Source organism: Arachis ipaensis, chromosome B06 (genome assembly GCF_000816755.2).
Source record: "Arachis ipaensis cultivar K30076 chromosome B06, Araip1.1, whole genome shotgun sequence".
Lineage (NCBI taxonomy): Eukaryota > Viridiplantae > Streptophyta > Magnoliopsida > Fabales > Fabaceae > Arachis > Arachis ipaensis.
Genome location: NC_029790.2, coordinates 17,923,884 through 17,942,137, shown reverse-complemented (window position 1 = coordinate 17,942,137; position 18,254 = coordinate 17,923,884). Strand labels below are relative to the sequence as shown.

Sequence of the window (18,254 nt, the reverse complement as noted above, 5' to 3'; positions counted from 1 at the left end):
AAATCTTTTAGAATTTTTTAAATTTTTCTAAAACATTCTAAAATATTCTAAAATTATTTACAACATTTTTAAATATTTCAAAAAATTATACAAATACAATTAAATCTAACATTTTAAAATTTACCGTACTCTAAAGTTTCGATGACAATCACATTCGTAACTCAATGCAACTGAAGCTGGGAAAGTTGGGTTCTTATTTTATTTTATTATTATTATTTTTCTTTCTACTATCTCTAAGTGGACGGTATTTGATAATGCGCCATACACATATGTTTCCTATTGTTTGTCAAGTGGTGGCATCTATTCTAATCCAAGGATGCAAGTTGTAACATATAATAATATAATATAGCTATAAATCCACTTGCCCAACCTTTGTTCCTTTAGATATGAATCAAACAAAATGTCACTAATCACTTTTTGTTAGCTTTATTTGGTTTAGATTACATATTTAACTAATTTTCTTAACTAAAGAATGGAATTCAAATTCGTTTATTTAGTAAAAAGAATAATGCTTAAAAGTGTCCAAAAAATAAAAATTCTAACCAAACATGACTCTTTAAATAATAACAATAAAAAATTAGCACAACAATAATGAGCAAAAAAGAAAGTAGGATATGATCATCTTAAATTTTTAAAGATTACTATATAATAAGTTAAATAAACCAACATTTTTCAGATCTATTTGTATTATATCTAAACCAACGCTAACCAATTTTCTAGTCTTTTCACTAAAAGTATTGGCTTCTAACAATATATTTATATTTACGCATGACCAAATCATTTTAGCAAATTTAATTAAATTAGTTCAATAACTTAAGAATTGGTAATTTAGAATTTTAGTTGAAAAAAGAAGAAAAAAATATATAAAAAATTTAATTAAACTTAATTACAAAAATAGTTTATTTGTCTAACATTTTTCTTATATTTTTGTAGTACAAGAGTGAAGATATAAAAATAAAAGAGGAGAAGATATGATACTTTTTATTTTGATATTGGATTGACAATAATATTTTTTTGAATTATAGAAAATTAGGATGTTAATCTCAAATATAATAATTTAATTTGGAGTAAAGACATCAGACCTTCTAATTTCTAAAAGGAATAAAAATAATTGGATGATAAAATAAAAAAATTAGACATTTTAATTTTTAAATCAAACCGTTCAATTTCTATTTCAAAAAATTTAAAAATTTAAAAATACATCAGATTCTCTAATTTGTACTTTTTCACAAATTTAAAAAGGTTTAATTACTCTGTTAGTTTTTATAGTTTCGCGAAATTTTCAATTAGATTTCTATGTTTTTTTTCTTTTTAATTGAGTCCTTGCACCAAATTTTATTTTTAATTAAGTCTTTATATTTTTTTTTCTTTTTATTTGAGTCCCTGCACCAATTTTTTTTCTTAATTGGTTCCCTATATAATTAAACCAATTACTGTTAAGAGGAACCTAATTGAAAAAAAAATTGGTACAAAAACCTAATTAAAAAAAAATATAGAGATTTAATTAAAAATTTTGTAAAAAGATAGAGATCTATAGAATAATTAAACCATTTAAAAAAATAAAAAATTACCATGTTTGAGAATATTACTCGTCTCACTTCCATTAAAAAAAGAAAAAAAAAAGAAAAAAAAAAAGCAAATATAAGAAGAGGGGGGTTGAGTGTCGGTTGGTTGAGTGAGTGCAGATTAGTTTTTGTAAGGAATCTAATTTTGTGAGTAGCAGAGCTTCCTAAGCTTATCCCTTCTTTCCTTCTCTTCACTTCACTGTGCACCCTACAAACAACAACATCAAGACATGGAGAGTGAATATATTAGGATGCATCATAATAGGCATCAGCCTCAGCCTCAGCAGTGCAGTTCTGCTCTGGTGAAGCACATCAAGGCGCCTGCTCCTGTGGTGTGGTCGCTGGTTCGAAGATTCGACGAGCCGCAGAAGTATAAACCTTTTGTTAGCAGGTGTACCGTACACCCACAAGGTCAAGGGGACCTTGCTGTTGGTTCCCTCAGACAAGTCAACGTTAAATCCGGCCTCCCTGCCACCACCAGCACCGAGCGCTTGGAACAACTCGACGATCACCAACGTATTCTTGGTGTCACCATCGTTGGTGGTGACCATAGACTCAACGTATATTCACTATTCCTATTACTTACTTGTTCCATCATCATACCCTGAACCAATGCTAACCTCTTCATCTTTGTTTTCTGGAATTTGCAGAACTACTCCTCCCTGATTACTGTCCATCCGGAGGTCATCGAGGGAAGACCGGGAACAATGGTGATAGAATCCTTCGTCGTCGATGTGCCAGATGGGAACACCGTTGATGAGACTTGTTACTTTGTGGAGGCTCTCATCAGGTGCAACCTAAGCTCCTTAGCTACGGTTTCTGAGAGGATGGCTATGCAGGATTACGATCATCTCATCAACCAATGAGGCTATTTTGGTACCCGGCTTTGTACAGTTCATGATCATCCCAATTCATGAGTTGGACGAGATTTTCTAGTAGGCGTTGTGATCGGAGTAGCTACTAGCTAGTTGGTTTTCTCTGCTATGTTCTTGCTGCTTTTAGTGAATGGTGGTGTGGTGTGTGTTACTTTGTAAATATTTTTGTTGGGAGTGAAAAACACACTCTGCAGTCTTCAATGTTTCGTATCTGTGGCTAGAGGATAGCAGGAGATAGTGTATTGAACCTTGCTGGTTGCTGCTTTTGTATGAGTATTGTAGTTTATGTAAGATATCTGGTTATCTATTATACATTTTCCTTGCTTTGGATTTTATGTTTAGAACACCAAAGTTTGATTCTGCTCTTGTAGAATTTAGTTCTTCTCTTCATGGATTACACTTTTGCCTATTGAAGTATAGTATCATAATTCATAATCAATAGTCCTATGAGTTCTACCTAAGCAAAAGACAAAAAGAATTGATTCATAATACTAGGGTGGAAGGTGGATAACTGATGGGACTAAAGTAATTATCATATTTACCTTCAAAAAAGATCCCAAGGGAAATGTAAATAGGCAAATCTCATGAATCTACCTTTAAATCTTCATCCACACATTTGGATACATTAAGCTTACGCAGTTTGGAACCGGATACTCCACAATTCGTCAGCAGCTGCGACAGATCTCACCACCAAAATGCATTTTATTCCTCGGTTAAATATCACACATGGTCATTCTTGAAATTGCATCATAAAAAGAAAGAAAACACTAGTAAATCTTTTGCTTAATATGAATCAACCTTAAAAAAAATATAGTTGCCTTTTATCAAGGTTCGAGGGTCTTCATGTTGCATTAATCAGAAATGTGAACATGCACACAAGAGCAACAAAGGATTCTTAATCCGGAATTTGCCACCTGAAGACCAAGAACAACATATTGATTTGGAAAGACTCATGTTGAAATCCATTGAAAGTTCAACCTCCTCTTGGCGAGAAGAGTGCATGACAGTTACCAAAGTAAATCATATAAGCAACATGAAAGTTGTTCGTAGCCCCTTCAAAGACATCCAACTAAACCTGCCTTGCCATTTTACGGTGAAGACTACACTAGGCAGTGCAGGAACTTGGAAGCCTTTGAGGGAGAGCGAACAACCAATTTGCTCAAGATCATATCCTGAAACTTTTTTTTAACTCAGGCTACCTGCATGAAGTTGAGTACATCATCAATAGAGGCATGCCTCTATGCAAGGGTATATATGGTCACACACACACCACACGCACCCCTTCTTGTTTTGTGTGAATGTTTCAAGTGATTTGCGTGGGGGAAAAAGCAGTCATAGATGTCCAACACATAAATTTCAATGAAAGTCAACTCTATAAACTATCCATCAATTACAAAAAGATTGTAGAAAGTAGCATAAATTGAAGAGCACTCATAAAAGATTGTAAATAATACAACCTGCCGCATGGATCTTCAACCTAAAATGCTAGGTAAGTTTTAAGATTTTCATGTGGCAAGACCATTGCATTGTATATATAGATTTTGATATGGTGCTGGAAATTTTACACAAACGATTCCCTGCTATATATATAATTCTCTTCACGGCCTAAAACAACGAAACTCTAGGGCTGTGAAGGGATAGGAGATGTTGGAGGCTTGAAATCAGGATACTGCAATTCAAAAAGAGAAAGAAGGGAGGATAAGCATATATATAGAAAATTATATTAACAATCTCCTAATTCATTAATTATTTTAGGAACAAGGTAGTACAAAATTTCTCATCAAAACCATGGACACAAAAGCTAAAAGTTATACTATACAGGACTAAAACTTCCATGCTAAAAGCTTCAAACTTCGACAGAAATCATAGAAATAGGCAGAGATAAAAGAACTATGTATATTGGTAACAGTCAAAGGAAGTTAAAAGTTTATGAAGCATGGAAGTTGGGACATACACTTGGGTATGGTGAAAGGGGCCTTGGTGTTGCTGGAGGTACTTGTGCCTTAACTTTGGCCAAATTTATTTCAGGAGCAGGTGCTGCTACTGCCTCTACTTTGGACTCGGATATAGTGTCTGGAGGAGTAGCTTCTGCTGTCTGTAAATTGGGCTGTAAAGGGGTGGGAGATGTTGGAGGCTACAAATCAGGATACTGCAAAGCAGAGAAGGAAAAAAGGGCAACACTGATGAACATGAAGAACAACAAGCATATGTAAAGAAAATTGGCAATGGTTATGGTTAGTTACCAAACAAAATCATAAATGGAAGATCAGTTCCGAGAAAATTGGCTGCTATAAGTAAATCTAACCAATACAGAAGTGAAAATTTTATGAAGCAATGAAGTTGAGAGTTGAGACATACACTGGTGTATGGTGAAAGGGGTGTTGGAGACTTGGAGTCCCTGGAACCAATTGTGCCTTAACTTCAGCCAAATTTATTTCTGGAGCAAGGGTGCTACTGTGTATACTTTGGACTCATATAGTGTCAGGAGTAGCTTCTGCTTTCTGTACAGTCATATCTGCCATAGTAGGCTCTGGGGCTTGTTCTGATGGTGCAGGGAGAACCTTATTGTTGGTGCAAGTAGGTAGAAAAGCCTTTCCAATTTGCTAATGTTCACAACCATACAAGAACAACAGGATGTGAAGCGGGCAGAAATGAGATTTGCATTAAGCAGTGCTTTAGAAGTAGCTATACTATAGTGTTTTAGAAGTACCTTTATTTCATCACCAAGCTCCTCAGGGGAAATCTTGGTGTTCAAGAATTCATTGATCTGTTGTAGTGTTTGCTTTCGTTCCTGTCATATAAAATAAAATAACATATATGGTATGCCTCATGTACAAACATACATTGTATCCATAGACAATTTGATGACTCCACTGTACTTACCTCAGCATATAGAAGCTCCCTGCTAGCAAACTGAATAATTGCAGCTGATCCTAAAAGTTGGAGAAATGTTTCTATCTGAACAGTATAGATAGAATAACAGAATCAACAATAAGTTCTACATCGGTGTAGATATGTCGGAATATAATTTTTCTTGAGAAAAAGAGAGAGAAATAGCATGTAAAGTCAAGTCAACCTCAGTAAAAGCTAATGCACCGAGTCTGGTAGCTGCAGCAATCCCAAGAGTAACAGCCAAAATATGTTATGAACATCAAAATCTAGTATTTCCATATGATAATTTTGTCCTCAAATCCAATGAACCAAGTAATATTTTTAATGTAAATAAATTCAATTTCTCAGGCAGGATGGTACAAACATGTTCATAGTGATGAAACAAGTGCTTCTGATCCAGAATCTAGAACAACATTAATATAAACATCGGTACATTTATGAACATTATGCATAAGAATATAGATAAACTCTAATAATATAATGAAAAGTGTATCCATCTAAGACAGCAACATACATTGATAAGTTCCTTTTCTTGCCAGCTTAAATTCTCAATGGAACTAAGCTATCAATATTCATATTATGAGTGTGCATCTAAGTTGAAAATTGAAACTAATATTAGACAAAGAAGAGATACATACTCCAATAGCCTCTGCCAAATTGCCATAATATTCTAAGAATGAACATACTAATAAAAGTGATTATTCTGTTCAGGTCATTATGTCATAGCTTTGTAGCTACCTTCTAGATTCAGCAGCAGCTTGCTACATGACTACATGTAATGGAAAGGGGTTATGTGAAAGGCTGCATCTCATTCTTCCTCTTGGAACAACTGAAACTCAAACAGAGGAAGGGTTACTTAAGTTACATCCAAATAAAAATAAAAAAAAACTTGTCTCCAATTTTCAACATTTCTTGTCACCTTCTGTCAAAGACACTCAAAATTAGTTCATTTTTATTCTCTTTCTGAACTCTATAATTGAATTTACTTAGAGTAAATCAATTATAGGAGGCTTCACAAGCATGAACATCATAAATAGTAAGTGACCGCCACAATCCTGTCCTCAACGAAGCATGACACATTACTATAGTTAATCAATAACCAAGCCAAAATTTTCTGAGATTCTCTCCTCTTCAACATTGTATATTTATATGTATTAAAATAGAGCAAGGAGGGCGCAATGGTGGAAAGAGAAAACACCTCGATCATTGAGGGATTAAAAACGTCTTACATATATTAATTGTCATCACTACACGGGCAAAATCAAGAAAATGAAAACTTAGAATTGTGGAGTGGATTCAACACTCCAACAAAAACACCCTTTAAAGTTTAAACCCATACGACAAGATTTTGCCTTATAACACTTGTAATGCAATGAATTGTTAATCTGAATTCTGAAAAAAAAGCAGTCATAGATGTCCAACATGCAAATTTCAACGAGAAATCAATAGAAAGAATTCACGGAAAAGTGGATATCACCCTGTTGAACATATAACCATGTCTAAGAAGTATCAATCCATTATACAGTACAGCAGGTGGTAGGCTATACAAAAAATCTCTAGTATTGGTCTGGAGTCTGGACATAACATCAACTGCTATTATTGCTTACAGACAAGAACTGTAAATGGACAATGAAGAATACTCATTAGTAAGAGAAAGCATCATATGTGTCCAAGGTAGACAAGTCAAATTCTTGGCGTACAACATTGATCACAAAATCATCCAGCTAATCCAAAGTTAAAGCCAGATGCTGTCTTGCATAAAAGATTCCAGCTTGAAAGATCTAGAAAGACTACCACCGTTCTCTGGGACGACCGTCAGGGAACACAGGAGCAAGGACTTTTTTGTCATTTGCCGTTGAATCTTCAGCTTGTTTAATCGTCTTTCCTTGTGAAATCTCCAATATTCCATCATCCTCATCAAAATCAGGTGGTGTATCATCGTCGTCGTCATCGTCATCATTGCTCCAGTCATCGTCTTGGCCATCATTGTCTTCTTCAAATCCATCATCACTCATAAAACTATCAAGATCTGACCAGTGTTCTTCCTCTTCACCACTTTCATCTTCTCTGGTAGTGCCAGCTGTGTCTTCCATACCATCTCCAACCCTTCTGGAAGCACCTCGCTTGGGAAATCGTGGAACATTAACCAGAGAGCGAAGCTTTTCCTTTATTAGCAACAGACGATCCTTGTCTACCAACTGCGAATCACGATAACCTTCCCTCAGAAACACAGAATCCCTGTCTCCTTTCAAGGAGACATAAAACATATCAGGATGCCTTATCAACATCCCCCTCAGTTGCTGAGAGAATCTGAACTCCTCTCGAAAATGAGTAAGGTGATCAATGAGGGTTCGCTTCTCAAGAGTGAGGCTCAATATCTCATGTACAACACCACAAGCATGCTTCTCTTTCTCTGGTGTTCCTGGTTTAATCTCTGAGAAATCCGAGTATGGCGATATATAAGGTATATCTCTGAAACGCATGATCTTCCTCATCTCACCCTTAGAAAGATTAAGACCTTTAGGAAGCTTGACCCTGTTGAACTTGAGAGGTCTATCTATGATCAAATTCTGCTCTTCCAATTCCCGAATCCGATTTTCCTCTGCAGATAGCTCAGCTGCAGAAACTGCAAGCTCAGGATCCCAATGTGTCAACTCCAGAGCAGGGCCTCTCTCGGTTGCAACAACTTTGAAGTACTGCGGGTACCTGTGACAAACGGTGTCGCGGAATTCTTGTGGGAGACCCAAATCAGTCTTGAGATGAGCTATCTTCTCCAACAATATCCGCCTTTCGAGCGACATCATCAACAGTTTCCTCAGCTTTGTAATAACCAAATCCTCCATCTCATTCCTAACCTTCAACTCTTCAAAATAAAGCCTTTCAGCCTCTGGTGTCATCCTGAACTTGAGAGAGTAAACCCCTTCTTCCATAATCTCAAACACCGCAGGGAATTTCTTCAACAAAGCAATAAGCCGCCTCCTCTTATCCAGACCCAAATCCCTTCGGAACTTACCAAGCTGCTTAAGCGACATGATGCGGTTGGGTTGACTCACCAAAATCTTCCTTATCTTGAGAACAAACTTGAGCTTCTTGTCCCTCTGAATCACATTATCAAAGGGAAGCTCTTTCCTTCTCTTCACAGCTGCCCTTATTGGCCCAAAGGGCGAGGGGGCATGCACCTTTCTAATGCTATTAACATTTGCCGGTAACACAACCGAATTCAAATCCCTACCCCAAAATTGAGACTTTTGGAGGGAACAACACGGTTTGGCGGAAAGGTTTGAGTTTTGCCGGAAAGGAAGTTGATTTGAAATAAACAAGGGTAAAGAAGCGTGTGATGAAGAGAATTTGGATAACGGGAGCAAGAATTTAGGGTCCATCACCATGTGATGTAGCTGCTACCAACCTTACTCACTTCACATAACCCTAAACAAAGGAACAAAATCTGAGTACAGCAACAAAATCTCAGAAACAAAAATTCAATGAACAATAAGCAACGATTACAAAATCTCTCAATCACCTATTAGCAATCCCTCAATCACATAAACAACACTAAATACTACAACAGATTCACAGTAAAAAAAGAAATTTAACAGGTGTAAATGACAATCCATATGTTGATAATTTCATATATATATATAAGACAGTAAGAGAACAGGGAAGAGCTTCCGACAGGGACTTGAACCTGAAAGAAGTGTGTGGCATTGGACAGCTTCAGGCGGGGCTTGCTGCGAGCGACGGGAGGAGACAAAGGAGCGATCGCCGACGCGGGAGGAACGAGTTTCAGCCCCAGCGGAGAGCTTCAGAAGACGATTCTGCCTCTGACGAGCTTGCTGGACGGCGACGAAGACGATTCTCCTCTGACGCGACGAAGACGGCGACGATTCTGCGTCTGACGATTCTCCTCAGGCGCGCGACAACGACGTTCTCCTCGGCTGGGGGTCAGGAGCGCGATGACGACGTTCTGCTCGGGCTGGGTGTCAGGCGCGCGACGACGATTCTGCGGTGACCTGGAGAGTGGGAGGGGGTAGCGGATAGAGGGGAGGAGCGTGGCGGTGAGAGGGGAGGAGGGTGGCGGACGACGGTGAGAGGAGAGGTGGAGAAAATCTGAAATTTGGGTTTCAATTTTGAGAGGAGAGAATCTGAGATGAGAGGGAGGGACGGCAAAGAGAAGGGTTAGGGATTTAGGGTTTTTCAAAACTAGTATATATAATAGTGGTATTTTAGTCATTTCGTATATACGGGTACTGTATGGATGGATACACACGGGGCGGGGACCCGCCCATTTATTTCTCGCGTCCCCGTCTCCCGTTCCCGCGGTAGAAAATCCTCCCCATATCCGTCCGGGCGGGACGCGGGTACCCGGCCCGCCAGGGAAATTGCCAAGCCTAGACACAGAGGCCAGTATGTGTGGCCGTGTGGGTGTGGGTGGGTGTGGCTGAGCTTTGCAATCGACTGGAAGTTCAAAATGGCGAAGAAGCGAGATCAGCGATCCGGCCCGAGTTCGGGTCGCCGTGAAAACCGAATCCACTCATCTTCCAGGCAACTCGAGCGAGCTAATTCAGCTCCTGATGGCAGCAAACTAGTAATCTTGTTCTTGTTCTTCTTCTTCGTGTCCTCCGTCATTGCCGTGGTCGTTTACCGCTTGAGAGAATCTTCTTCTTCTTCTTCTTCTTCTTCTTCTTCTTCTTCTTCTTCGCATAAGGGATCATATGTTTATTCACGAGGCCTCGTCACAGCGGATGTCAACTACCGCGATGTTCTCTCTGTGAGTATCCTTTTCGCCCAAAACTACACTGTTTCTGTTTGGCTGCCGAGAAAGCATTCACATGTAATTGCGATTTGTGAATGAATCAGGAGAACTCCAGAGCGTCGCAAAATATTTCTCAGCGCCATTATACTTATCCCGTGCTTGCTTACATTACTCCCTGGTATTACCATTTTCTTTCACGAATCTGTCTGCTATATAGTGAGTTCTTTTCCATGTCATTCTGCATTCTGAATCTTAAATATCACAGGAATTCTCATGGTTATGAAATGGCCAAAAGGTTCAACTCTAAGTTTACGCATTTATCGCCTGTCTGGTATGAATTAAAGAGGTATGCACCTCTGTCCTAAATAACTTTACTCAAGAAATGTAATTTTGCAACTTCCACTAAATTTCTATCAGCTTTAGAGTGTGGCCTCTGTTATTCAAATCGCACGCTGATCTGGCACGCCTTCCTTCCTTTGAGGAATAGCATAACCAGGGTCGATTTGAACTGACATTAACCTGAAGTATCATGAAAATGTTTTCCATCTGAAAAGATATTTTTTATTGATGATTGAATCAGTGAGTTATTGCTCTGGCTTGAACAATAAGTTTCTCCTTCTAACTAACAACTGACTAACTAACTATCACATACACTGCCTGCCTGGCATAACTAACAGTAACTGATTCTAAACCAATTCTAACTAACTATCATCCAGCTCATCAACTTTCTTACTCAATCTTTCACCATCCTTGTTAATATATTTATTTTCTGCGCGACATCGAAATTTTAGTGGATAATACCTGATGGTAAATCCTGGGATTCCTAGTGAGATTTTTCTTTTTGGATATTGTTTTATGATTTTGCTTCATCAGTTGTTATTGCCAGCGAACAGACTAATTTGATTCTGGAGGGGAGACATAATGTTGACAGAGGATGGATCTCAGATCTTAAAAAGGCGGGAGAAGCTTTGGTACAGTTAACTATTTCTCTACACTTTGAATCTTATACTTTTTTAGCTGCTCTAAACTATTCTTGTGCCCTTATTTGTAGTGGGCTTCACTTATCCTTCCTTTATTTTCTGTTTTGTGTAGATCTTGCCAAGAGTTGTTCTGGAAGCATCTCCAGCAGAATTGCTGAAGAAGAAACAAAGGAACAAAGCTATTAATATCATAGTAACAGAGTGCAAGTAAGCTTTGATTGATTCTATAGAGTATAGATATATATCTTGAGCAAGGTTCTGATTGTTCCCAGACAAAATATATCTTTACTAATAATTTCTCATTTGTAATTCTATTATTCATTTTTACCTAAACGTTGTTTATCAGAAGTTGCCAATGGCAGCAAATATTCTGCATTCCAGATCTATGTATAAAACACTTCCTTCCATGATACATTTTCTCATTTCTGTATTTTTTCATGTGAATGATGTGCTTATGTAGAGAAATGGGATATGATGGTATTGTCTTGGAATCATGGTCAAGGTGGGCAGCCTATGGTATCTTGCATGATCCAAGCATACGGAATTTGGTGAGAATTTCATGCTTGTTTTTTTTTTTTTTTTTCTTTTTTAGATACTTTTGATACAGCTAAGCTGTGATTTGGAACTTGCCCATAATTCAGCTTATTCTTGCTCAATGCTCATTGTATGATTGTCAATATGGCACTTCTTCTTTTGCAAGCACAGGCACTGCAGTTTGTAAAACAGCTTGGAGAGACACTGCATTCTACAAGCTCGCACAGAAATAATGAGCAGCGGCTGCAGTTGATATATGTTATAGGTCCACCATCTTCTGAGAGGCTGCAAGAGCATGACTTTGGTCCAAAAGATCTTGAGACTCTAAGTGAAGCTGTAGATGGATTCTCGTTAATGACATATGACTTCTCGAATCCTCATAACCCAGGACCTAATGCACCATTGAAGTGGATTCAATTTGTTCTACGGCTGCTGCTTGGCAACTCCGGCAGTAGATCAAATAGCCTTGCCTCCAAGATACTTCTAGGCATCAACTTCTATGGAAATGATTTCTCCCTTTCAAGGGGTAAATTCCTCTCTCTTTTCTCTGTTTAGTTTCGTTATGTCACCATTTTGATTGTTCCATACATCATTGCATGAGTGGCATTGATTCTATTTGATAGTTTAAGACAATCTATATAAGGATTCTCTTTTCCTTTTTTACTTTATGTGAGAACTTTTTGTTAAAATGTGAAATTACAGATTCAGGTGGGGGTGGCGGAGCAATTATTGGAAGGGATTACCTCGCGCTGTTGGAAAAGCACAGGCCTGATTTACAGTGGGATAAGAACAGTGGGGAACATTTTTTCTTTTACGCTGATGACAGAGATATCAGGCATGCCGTATTTTACCCATCTTTGAAGTCAATTTCTTTGCGGTTAGAGGAAGCACGTTCATGGGGTTGTGGTATCTCCATCTGGGAAATTGGTCAAGGTTTGGATTATTTTTTTGACCTTCTGTAAGAGTCCATGTATGCCTAATACTTGTGTTCAGGTTTAATCGTTTATTCAGAGTTAATAGGTAGCTGTTACTGTTAGTTCTGTAGATTAGAACCTACTTCAATGCATGTTCTAGTATTCAAAATTACAAGACTATCCTTTTTAAATTGTACTTAAATTGGCCAAATATCTTTTTTCAATTATTACATTTATTGAAACTCTACGGGCGAAATATGCGATACCCTAAATTCGTAAAACTGATATGGCCGTGTGGGAACTGGGAACATGCCCCAAAGTCCAAACTTAAAGTGTAAATCGATTTATATAACACCTTTCAAGGTCAAGCAAATTGAAAAACATAAAAAAGAAGATAACTCGATATGAAATTAAGTTGTAGGAAGTCCTGAAAAATTATTTGATCCTGGAACAAAAGTTTTACTTAAACCTACTTTATGCCAGGTAGTATTAATCTTAATATTCTCCAGCACTAATGTTAGACTATTAATTAGCAACAGAATCACAGATGCAAAAAAAGAAAAACTTATTGGGTCTTGGGGTTACTTTTGGTGGCTTTTTTTCCCAATATGCTACCGTAATGTTATTTAAGGTACAACAGCACTGAGTCTCTTGATTTTACCAGTGCCGTACGCTAAAAGATTCACACTGCTTTCCCGTTCTGTTATAGAGCTTTCTTGCTGTTCTTCAGACCACAAAAATTCACTTCACAAAGTGATGAACATCACATGAAATATAGATATAAAACGGCTGCAAGTGTAGATCTGACAAGTATTTAACGCTTATCAGTGGTCACTGCTGAAATACAGAATAAGGTGAATCCAATATAGAACTTAACTCTGATGCACGTTCTTGCAAGTCAGCCTTCTTGGCCTGAAGAATGGCTAGCTGTTGGTCAATGATCTCTATCTCCTTGACGGCCTTTTCTAAGGCTCGAGAAGGAGCATCCGCTGGAGGAGAAACAATCTGCATCTTGTACTTGTTGAGCCATGTTATGTCAAAAGGAAACATGGAGAGAGCGTCAAAGAAACCCAAGAAACGAGCACAGCCATCCTCCAAAAGAACTCTCAAAGGTGTAGACTCAATATAGTGCAAGAATTCCCATAAGACATAGTAGCCGAAGCTACAGCGCACTGAGGGAAGATCTGTTAAGCGCATGGAGGGCTGAGCGGTCAAGAAGGATGCAAGAAGAGGAACATGCTCAACTTTAAGAATACCTTGCTGTGTCAAGGCAATAAGCTCAGCCTCAAAATTTATCTCACAGCTTTTCCTAACACCTATATTAAAAATAAATGGAAAAGAAGCACATGAGAGGATGTGTGTGTTTATATAACTTGTTATAAGAAGATAACAGAAAGGGAGCAATGAAGAAGGTAGAGACAATAGGGAGGAACCATTACCATTGGAAGCCGACTCAAGCTGTTGGGAGTGCATCTCATTGATAAGAGGGCCCTCTTCTTCAAAATGTGTCTCACAAATCACAGCACTTTCTCCCTCAACTTGGTCCTTGTCAATGCAAGGTTGCTCCTCCTCAGCATGGCATTCTTCATGACCGGAGGCATCCTCTCCAATATTCTTGTCCTATTGCCCTCATCAAGAAGAAAATCGTAATTAACCTAATTGATCCATCTATTTGGGCTTGGACATCAGATATTAATAAACACTTTTATTATTTGCACTTGGTCAACAATTTTTTTTTATCATTGTGGCTAAAAAATAGTGTAAGCCCTGGTTACATCCCTTCTGTTTTTTACAAACCAAAACAACAGAAAGAATGCAAAATAGTGAACCGAAGAGTAAAAATTGCATGCTGTCAAAATTGGTTACCTTCAAGAGTTTTATGACTTCCTTGGAAGCTACCTTTTCAGCTGTCTTCTCATTGTTGGCTTTAGCAGTGTGCTTGCAGGTGATCTCCTTAGCTTTCACTTCTATTGAAACTGTTACGCCATTGCCACATGCCACCCGGGACTTTTTCCTTTGATAGGTTCCTCTTTGGCATAGTTCATGCAACTCCCCAAGTGGTTGAAGCTGTGCCGTTTCAGGTGTAACTAGGGGTTCCAAAAGAGGCCTTATACTTTGGAACACAGCCTCCTTATTGTAGCCTGAATCAACATAAATGGCTCCAGCTAGTGATTCTATAATATCTGCAAGCACCTGTCCAAAATAGAAATATTATTTCATGGAGTTGTATTACAAACAAACAAACAAAATGCCAATTCAGTTCTTTCCATCCACCAAATGCTTCTTTTTGCATATTGGAAAGTTTAGTGATGAAGAGATTTACAAATTTGACAGTAATGTGAATAAGAAGTGTTTGAAATTGTTATGATAGCCCAAAGAGTTAGTGCACTGAATGACAAAAAGCTCACATTAGGGAAACATATGTCCAATTCCCATCCAAAAGTCGATTTTACAGACAACTTCTCAACTTCATTCACGGTTGCTGCAATTCGCTTGTCTAGTTCTTTTGAGTCACGGATTATGTGTTCATGCAGCTTAGCTCTAATGGCTGAAAGTGCAAAGCATTCATTAGTCACAGATATGGTCCTCATGATAGTCAGAAGTTCAGACGACTCGTTGTGATATTCCTTGTAGAAATACTGCGTGATGAGATAGTCCAGCACTGCATCACCAAGAAATTCTAGTCGCTGCAGTGCAAGTTGAGACTTAAAATATTCAGTTACACCAAATGAAAATGAGCAGTGCTGATTCGATAAGAAAAATCATACAATGTTCTTACTTCTTACTAGTACATATAGAAACTTGAAACTTGAAAGTACCTGATAATTTTCTGTGCAGTTGTAAGAACCATCAGTCAGAGCTTCTACTAAAAGGGAAGGTTCTCGGAATATGTAGTTTAATAGGGATTCTAAAAGGGTGACATTTACAAGCTTCTCCGGAGAAACGTTAAGGTGGATCTCATATGGTATAACGTTGGTATCAACCTTAATGCCAATCCAATTCATAAATGATAAAGCTGCTTCTTCACCTCCCAGTCCTGTGCTAACGAAGGTACCAATTAGTGCCGCAACAACATCTGCAACAACCTTGTGCTTCATTTTTCTTTTCATTCCACAAACATATACTCTTGTTCTGCTGGAAATAACCTCTTCTGTCAATGAGAGAAATTTGGAATTATCTCCTGGTATAATCCACTGTTTTGGATTAAAATGTCCTTTTCGAATAAAACCCTGCAACATAAATATAGCCATTGGGATAAAGTTCTAGACCATCTGTGTTACAAACTATTACTATACTCGGAATGCTGATAAAATAAAAGTATTGTCCAAGTTTTATAAAGTAGAGAGTATAGATAACAAACTAGTAAAATGATAACAAAAAGACATTAAGGACAAAACAATACCGGAAGCCTTTGGCTAGAACCAAAGGTAAATAAAGCAGCATTGCAAATGATCTTGTCCCTCATTTGAGTAAGAGAGCCCTCTCGAAGGTTTTGATTGGTCTTAAAAAGCTGTTGAGTAGCTGCATACCTTAAAAAAGAATTACCAAGTGTCCCCAATGACTCGCAATCATAGTCTTCTTGACATTCCTTTGTAGTGATTGCTTTCAATAGCTACAGGGAATAATTCAGATAGTTGAAACAGAAATAATAATAATAATAATAATAATAAAATAAATAAATTATGTAATGGTAATCACCTTGAAGACTGGGATATCCTTTTGCATGCAATTATCCAAAAGCATCTTCTTCAATCCGAAAGCCATGAGCAAGGACTCAAGCCGATGCATGATTGATGGAATAAATGTAAACGAATATATGGTACTAATTGATATTGGTGACATGATTACGGAGCAAACTTCTGGAGGCAGTTCGGCAGGCATCATGCTCGTCGACCCTAAAAATGAACATGCAGGCATGAACATAAGTTGATTTGTTTTCAATCCTAATCTGATAAAGCATGAAAGGGCCAAAGATAGAATTCTAGATATAGAAGATATGAGCAAACTATATGCTAACTATTAAGGGTTAAAGCTAACCTTTCTGCTTCATTTGTCTGCCCTTGTGCAGGTAATTTTTCACCTTAAAAAGACTCCTTGCATCAAGTAGGGTTTGATTTTCAAACTGCAATTGAATACCATAGCTGAAAATATGAAACAAGAATCAAGTTATCTATAGCCCTGAATGGGAAACAAAATAAGCAGATGACTAAGCTATAAAACATACTTACTTGTTTTTGAAGTGTTCCTTGTAAGTAGGAGCTCTCTTACCTCCGTTCCGCAGACGCGAGTTTCCATTCAAGTCCATTATGCCATCAATGATATAAATAGAACCATTGTGGAAAGCTTTGACCACACAATTTTGAAGTTTGCAAGAGCAAACCAATCCGGTTTTGGTCATCACAGGATGAGGATAATACCAGCAGTTACATTGATCTTCAGATAAAAAAGGAACAGAAGAGACAGTCTTCCAATCAATACTTGAATTCGAAAGCCTCTGGTTCAGTGTGGTAGCTGGCAGCAGAAGATAATCAATCTGGGGTTCATCTCCCAAACAGAACTCATCTGAGACATCATCGTTATGCAGAAGGATCCTAAAGAGGGTGGTCTGAAATCTTCTACATCTTTGAACCTGCAGAATCAAAACATTCAAATTCAAATTCAAATCTTCTACAACACAGCTACAAGGAAATGAGAACAAGTAATCCTACCAAATGTGGGCTAAGATGAATGGTTTCTACTTGTCTGAGGCTTAATAACAAGTTTCCCCTTTCAACGCGCATTTCGAATTTTGTGCTTGCAATTTCAGGGTCAAGTTCAGTCCTCAATGCAAGCACAATGTCATGAACCCCTATGGGATCGTCATAATCCTGCTTCAGCTCTATCAAGTAGCAATAGTATGTTACAGTGCAAGCATCTGATGAACAATTCACCAGTTCGGAAGGGATATATGCATCGTTAACTGCAAAATCCAATTAAATATCAATTCTGAACCATAACCAAAATTAATTGCCAAAGTATCAATTTCAAAATAATCAGAGTTACCGAATTCTTCCATGAGAAGTTGTAGTGCAGGATTACAGTTCGAGTAACCTTGTTAAGAGTTGACCAAAGTTTTGACTTTTGAGTCAATGAGAGAAGGTGATCGGAGCCTTAACGAAGAAGCTGTTTGGTGCGTGCTTAGTTGAGTGTGTGTCCGAAGATGGAAAGACAACCGACGATGACTATGACTATGAGGGAGATTTTCTTGTGTTTTGTTTTCTTGGCAACTCCTATTGTGCTCCACACTTGTTGAGAGTTGAGATACACCAAACACACACAATATTGTGATCTCATCTTCACTTTTTATAAGTGTATTAGCTTATTATTTTACTTGACTAATCCTCTAATATGTGAATTATAGTTTTGAATATTGAAAAAAAAAAAAAAACTTGATTTTTTATTTACTAAATACTGGATTTGTTTGGTAAATTCTAAAAAAAATAGAAGATATTTTAGATTCATGTAAAAATATATGTTAAAATATTAATTATATCGATTTCGTTACACATTTAAGTATTTTTGTCAACTAAATTCAATCAAATTGATCAAAACTCAATAAAATATCCTCACATAACGTGTCCTAAAATTACACACTTTTCTTTTTTCACATATTTTTTTTTTCATCGTCGTTTTTTTATTACTGTTGTTGTTGCTGTATTTTTTTATTATTATTATTTCTTTCTTTTCTTCTGTCTCTGAAT

At 37.5% G+C, this 18,254-nt stretch overlaps 4 protein-coding genes across 4 annotated transcripts; 2 read left to right on the top strand and 2 right to left on the bottom strand.

Annotated features, from left to right (window-relative positions):
• Positions 1,663–2,804, top strand: LOC107645706 (abscisic acid receptor PYL9). Its single transcript, XM_016349785.2, has 2 exons — positions 1,663–2,125; positions 2,216–2,804. The coding sequence occupies exons 1-2, from the start codon at positions 1,796–1,798 to the stop codon at positions 2,429–2,431; spliced, it is 546 nt and encodes a 181-aa protein (XP_016205271.1). The 5' UTR covers positions 1,663–1,795; the 3' UTR covers positions 2,432–2,804.
• Positions 6,761–9,441, bottom strand: LOC107645707 (protein ROOT PRIMORDIUM DEFECTIVE 1). The gene is made up of 2 exons (XM_016349786.2): positions 9,018–9,441; positions 6,761–8,758 (listed from the first exon to the last, which is right to left on the bottom strand). Exon 2 carries the CDS (start codon positions 8,716–8,718, stop codon positions 7,123–7,125), a length of 1,596 nt encoding a protein of 531 aa, XP_016205272.1. The 5' UTR covers positions 8,719–8,758; positions 9,018–9,441; the 3' UTR covers positions 6,761–7,122.
• On the top strand, positions 9,564–12,724 carry LOC107645708 (chitinase domain-containing protein 1). The gene is made up of 8 exons (XM_016349787.2): positions 9,564–10,100; positions 10,190–10,263; positions 10,351–10,431; positions 10,972–11,056; positions 11,178–11,272; positions 11,526–11,613; positions 11,771–12,125; positions 12,302–12,724. The coding sequence occupies exons 1-8, from the start codon at positions 9,588–9,590 to the stop codon at positions 12,559–12,561; spliced, it is 1,551 nt and encodes a 516-aa protein (XP_016205273.1). The 5' UTR covers positions 9,564–9,587; the 3' UTR covers positions 12,562–12,724.
• LOC107645709 (endoribonuclease Dicer homolog 2) lies at positions 12,904–17,788 on the bottom strand. Its single transcript, XM_016349790.2, has 11 exons — positions 17,557–17,788; positions 17,223–17,473; positions 16,743–17,143; positions 16,552–16,655; positions 16,213–16,409; positions 15,917–16,126; positions 15,333–15,743; positions 14,922–15,200; positions 14,380–14,706; positions 13,953–14,133; positions 12,904–13,829 (listed from the first exon to the last, which is right to left on the bottom strand). The coding sequence occupies exons 1-11, from the start codon at positions 17,567–17,569 to the stop codon at positions 13,345–13,347; spliced, it is 2,859 nt and encodes a 952-aa protein (XP_016205276.1). The 5' UTR covers positions 17,570–17,788; the 3' UTR covers positions 12,904–13,344.

Coding starts and splice junctions, on each gene's coding strand:
- LOC107645707 (XM_016349786.2), bottom strand. CDS start 8,718: ATGGTGATGGACCCTAAATTCTTGCTCCCGTTATCCAAATTCTCTTCA.
- LOC107645708 (XM_016349787.2), top strand. CDS start 9,588: ATGGATACACACGGGGCGGGGACCCGCCCATTTATTTCTCGCGTCCCC. Junction 10,432..10,971: donor GTCTGGTATGAATTAAAGAG/GTATGCACCTCT, acceptor TGTTATTGCCAG/CGAACAGACTAATTTGATTC. Junction 11,614..11,770: donor ATCCAAGCATACGGAATTTG/GTGAGAATTTCA, acceptor TTGCAAGCACAG/GCACTGCAGTTTGTAAAACA.
- LOC107645706 (XM_016349785.2), top strand. CDS start 1,796: ATGGAGAGTGAATATATTAGGATGCATCATAATAGGCATCAGCCTCAG. Junction 2,126..2,215: donor GTGGTGACCATAGACTCAAC/GTATATTCACTA, acceptor TGGAATTTGCAG/AACTACTCCTCCCTGATTAC.
- LOC107645709 (XM_016349790.2), bottom strand. Junction 17,144..17,222: donor TTCATCTTAGCCCACATTTG/GTAGGATTACTT, acceptor TTGATTCTGCAG/GTTCAAAGATGTAGAAGATT. Junction 15,201..15,332: donor ACTGCACAGAAAATTATCAG/GTACTTTCAAGT, acceptor CTTGCACTGCAG/CGACTAGAATTTCTTGGTGA.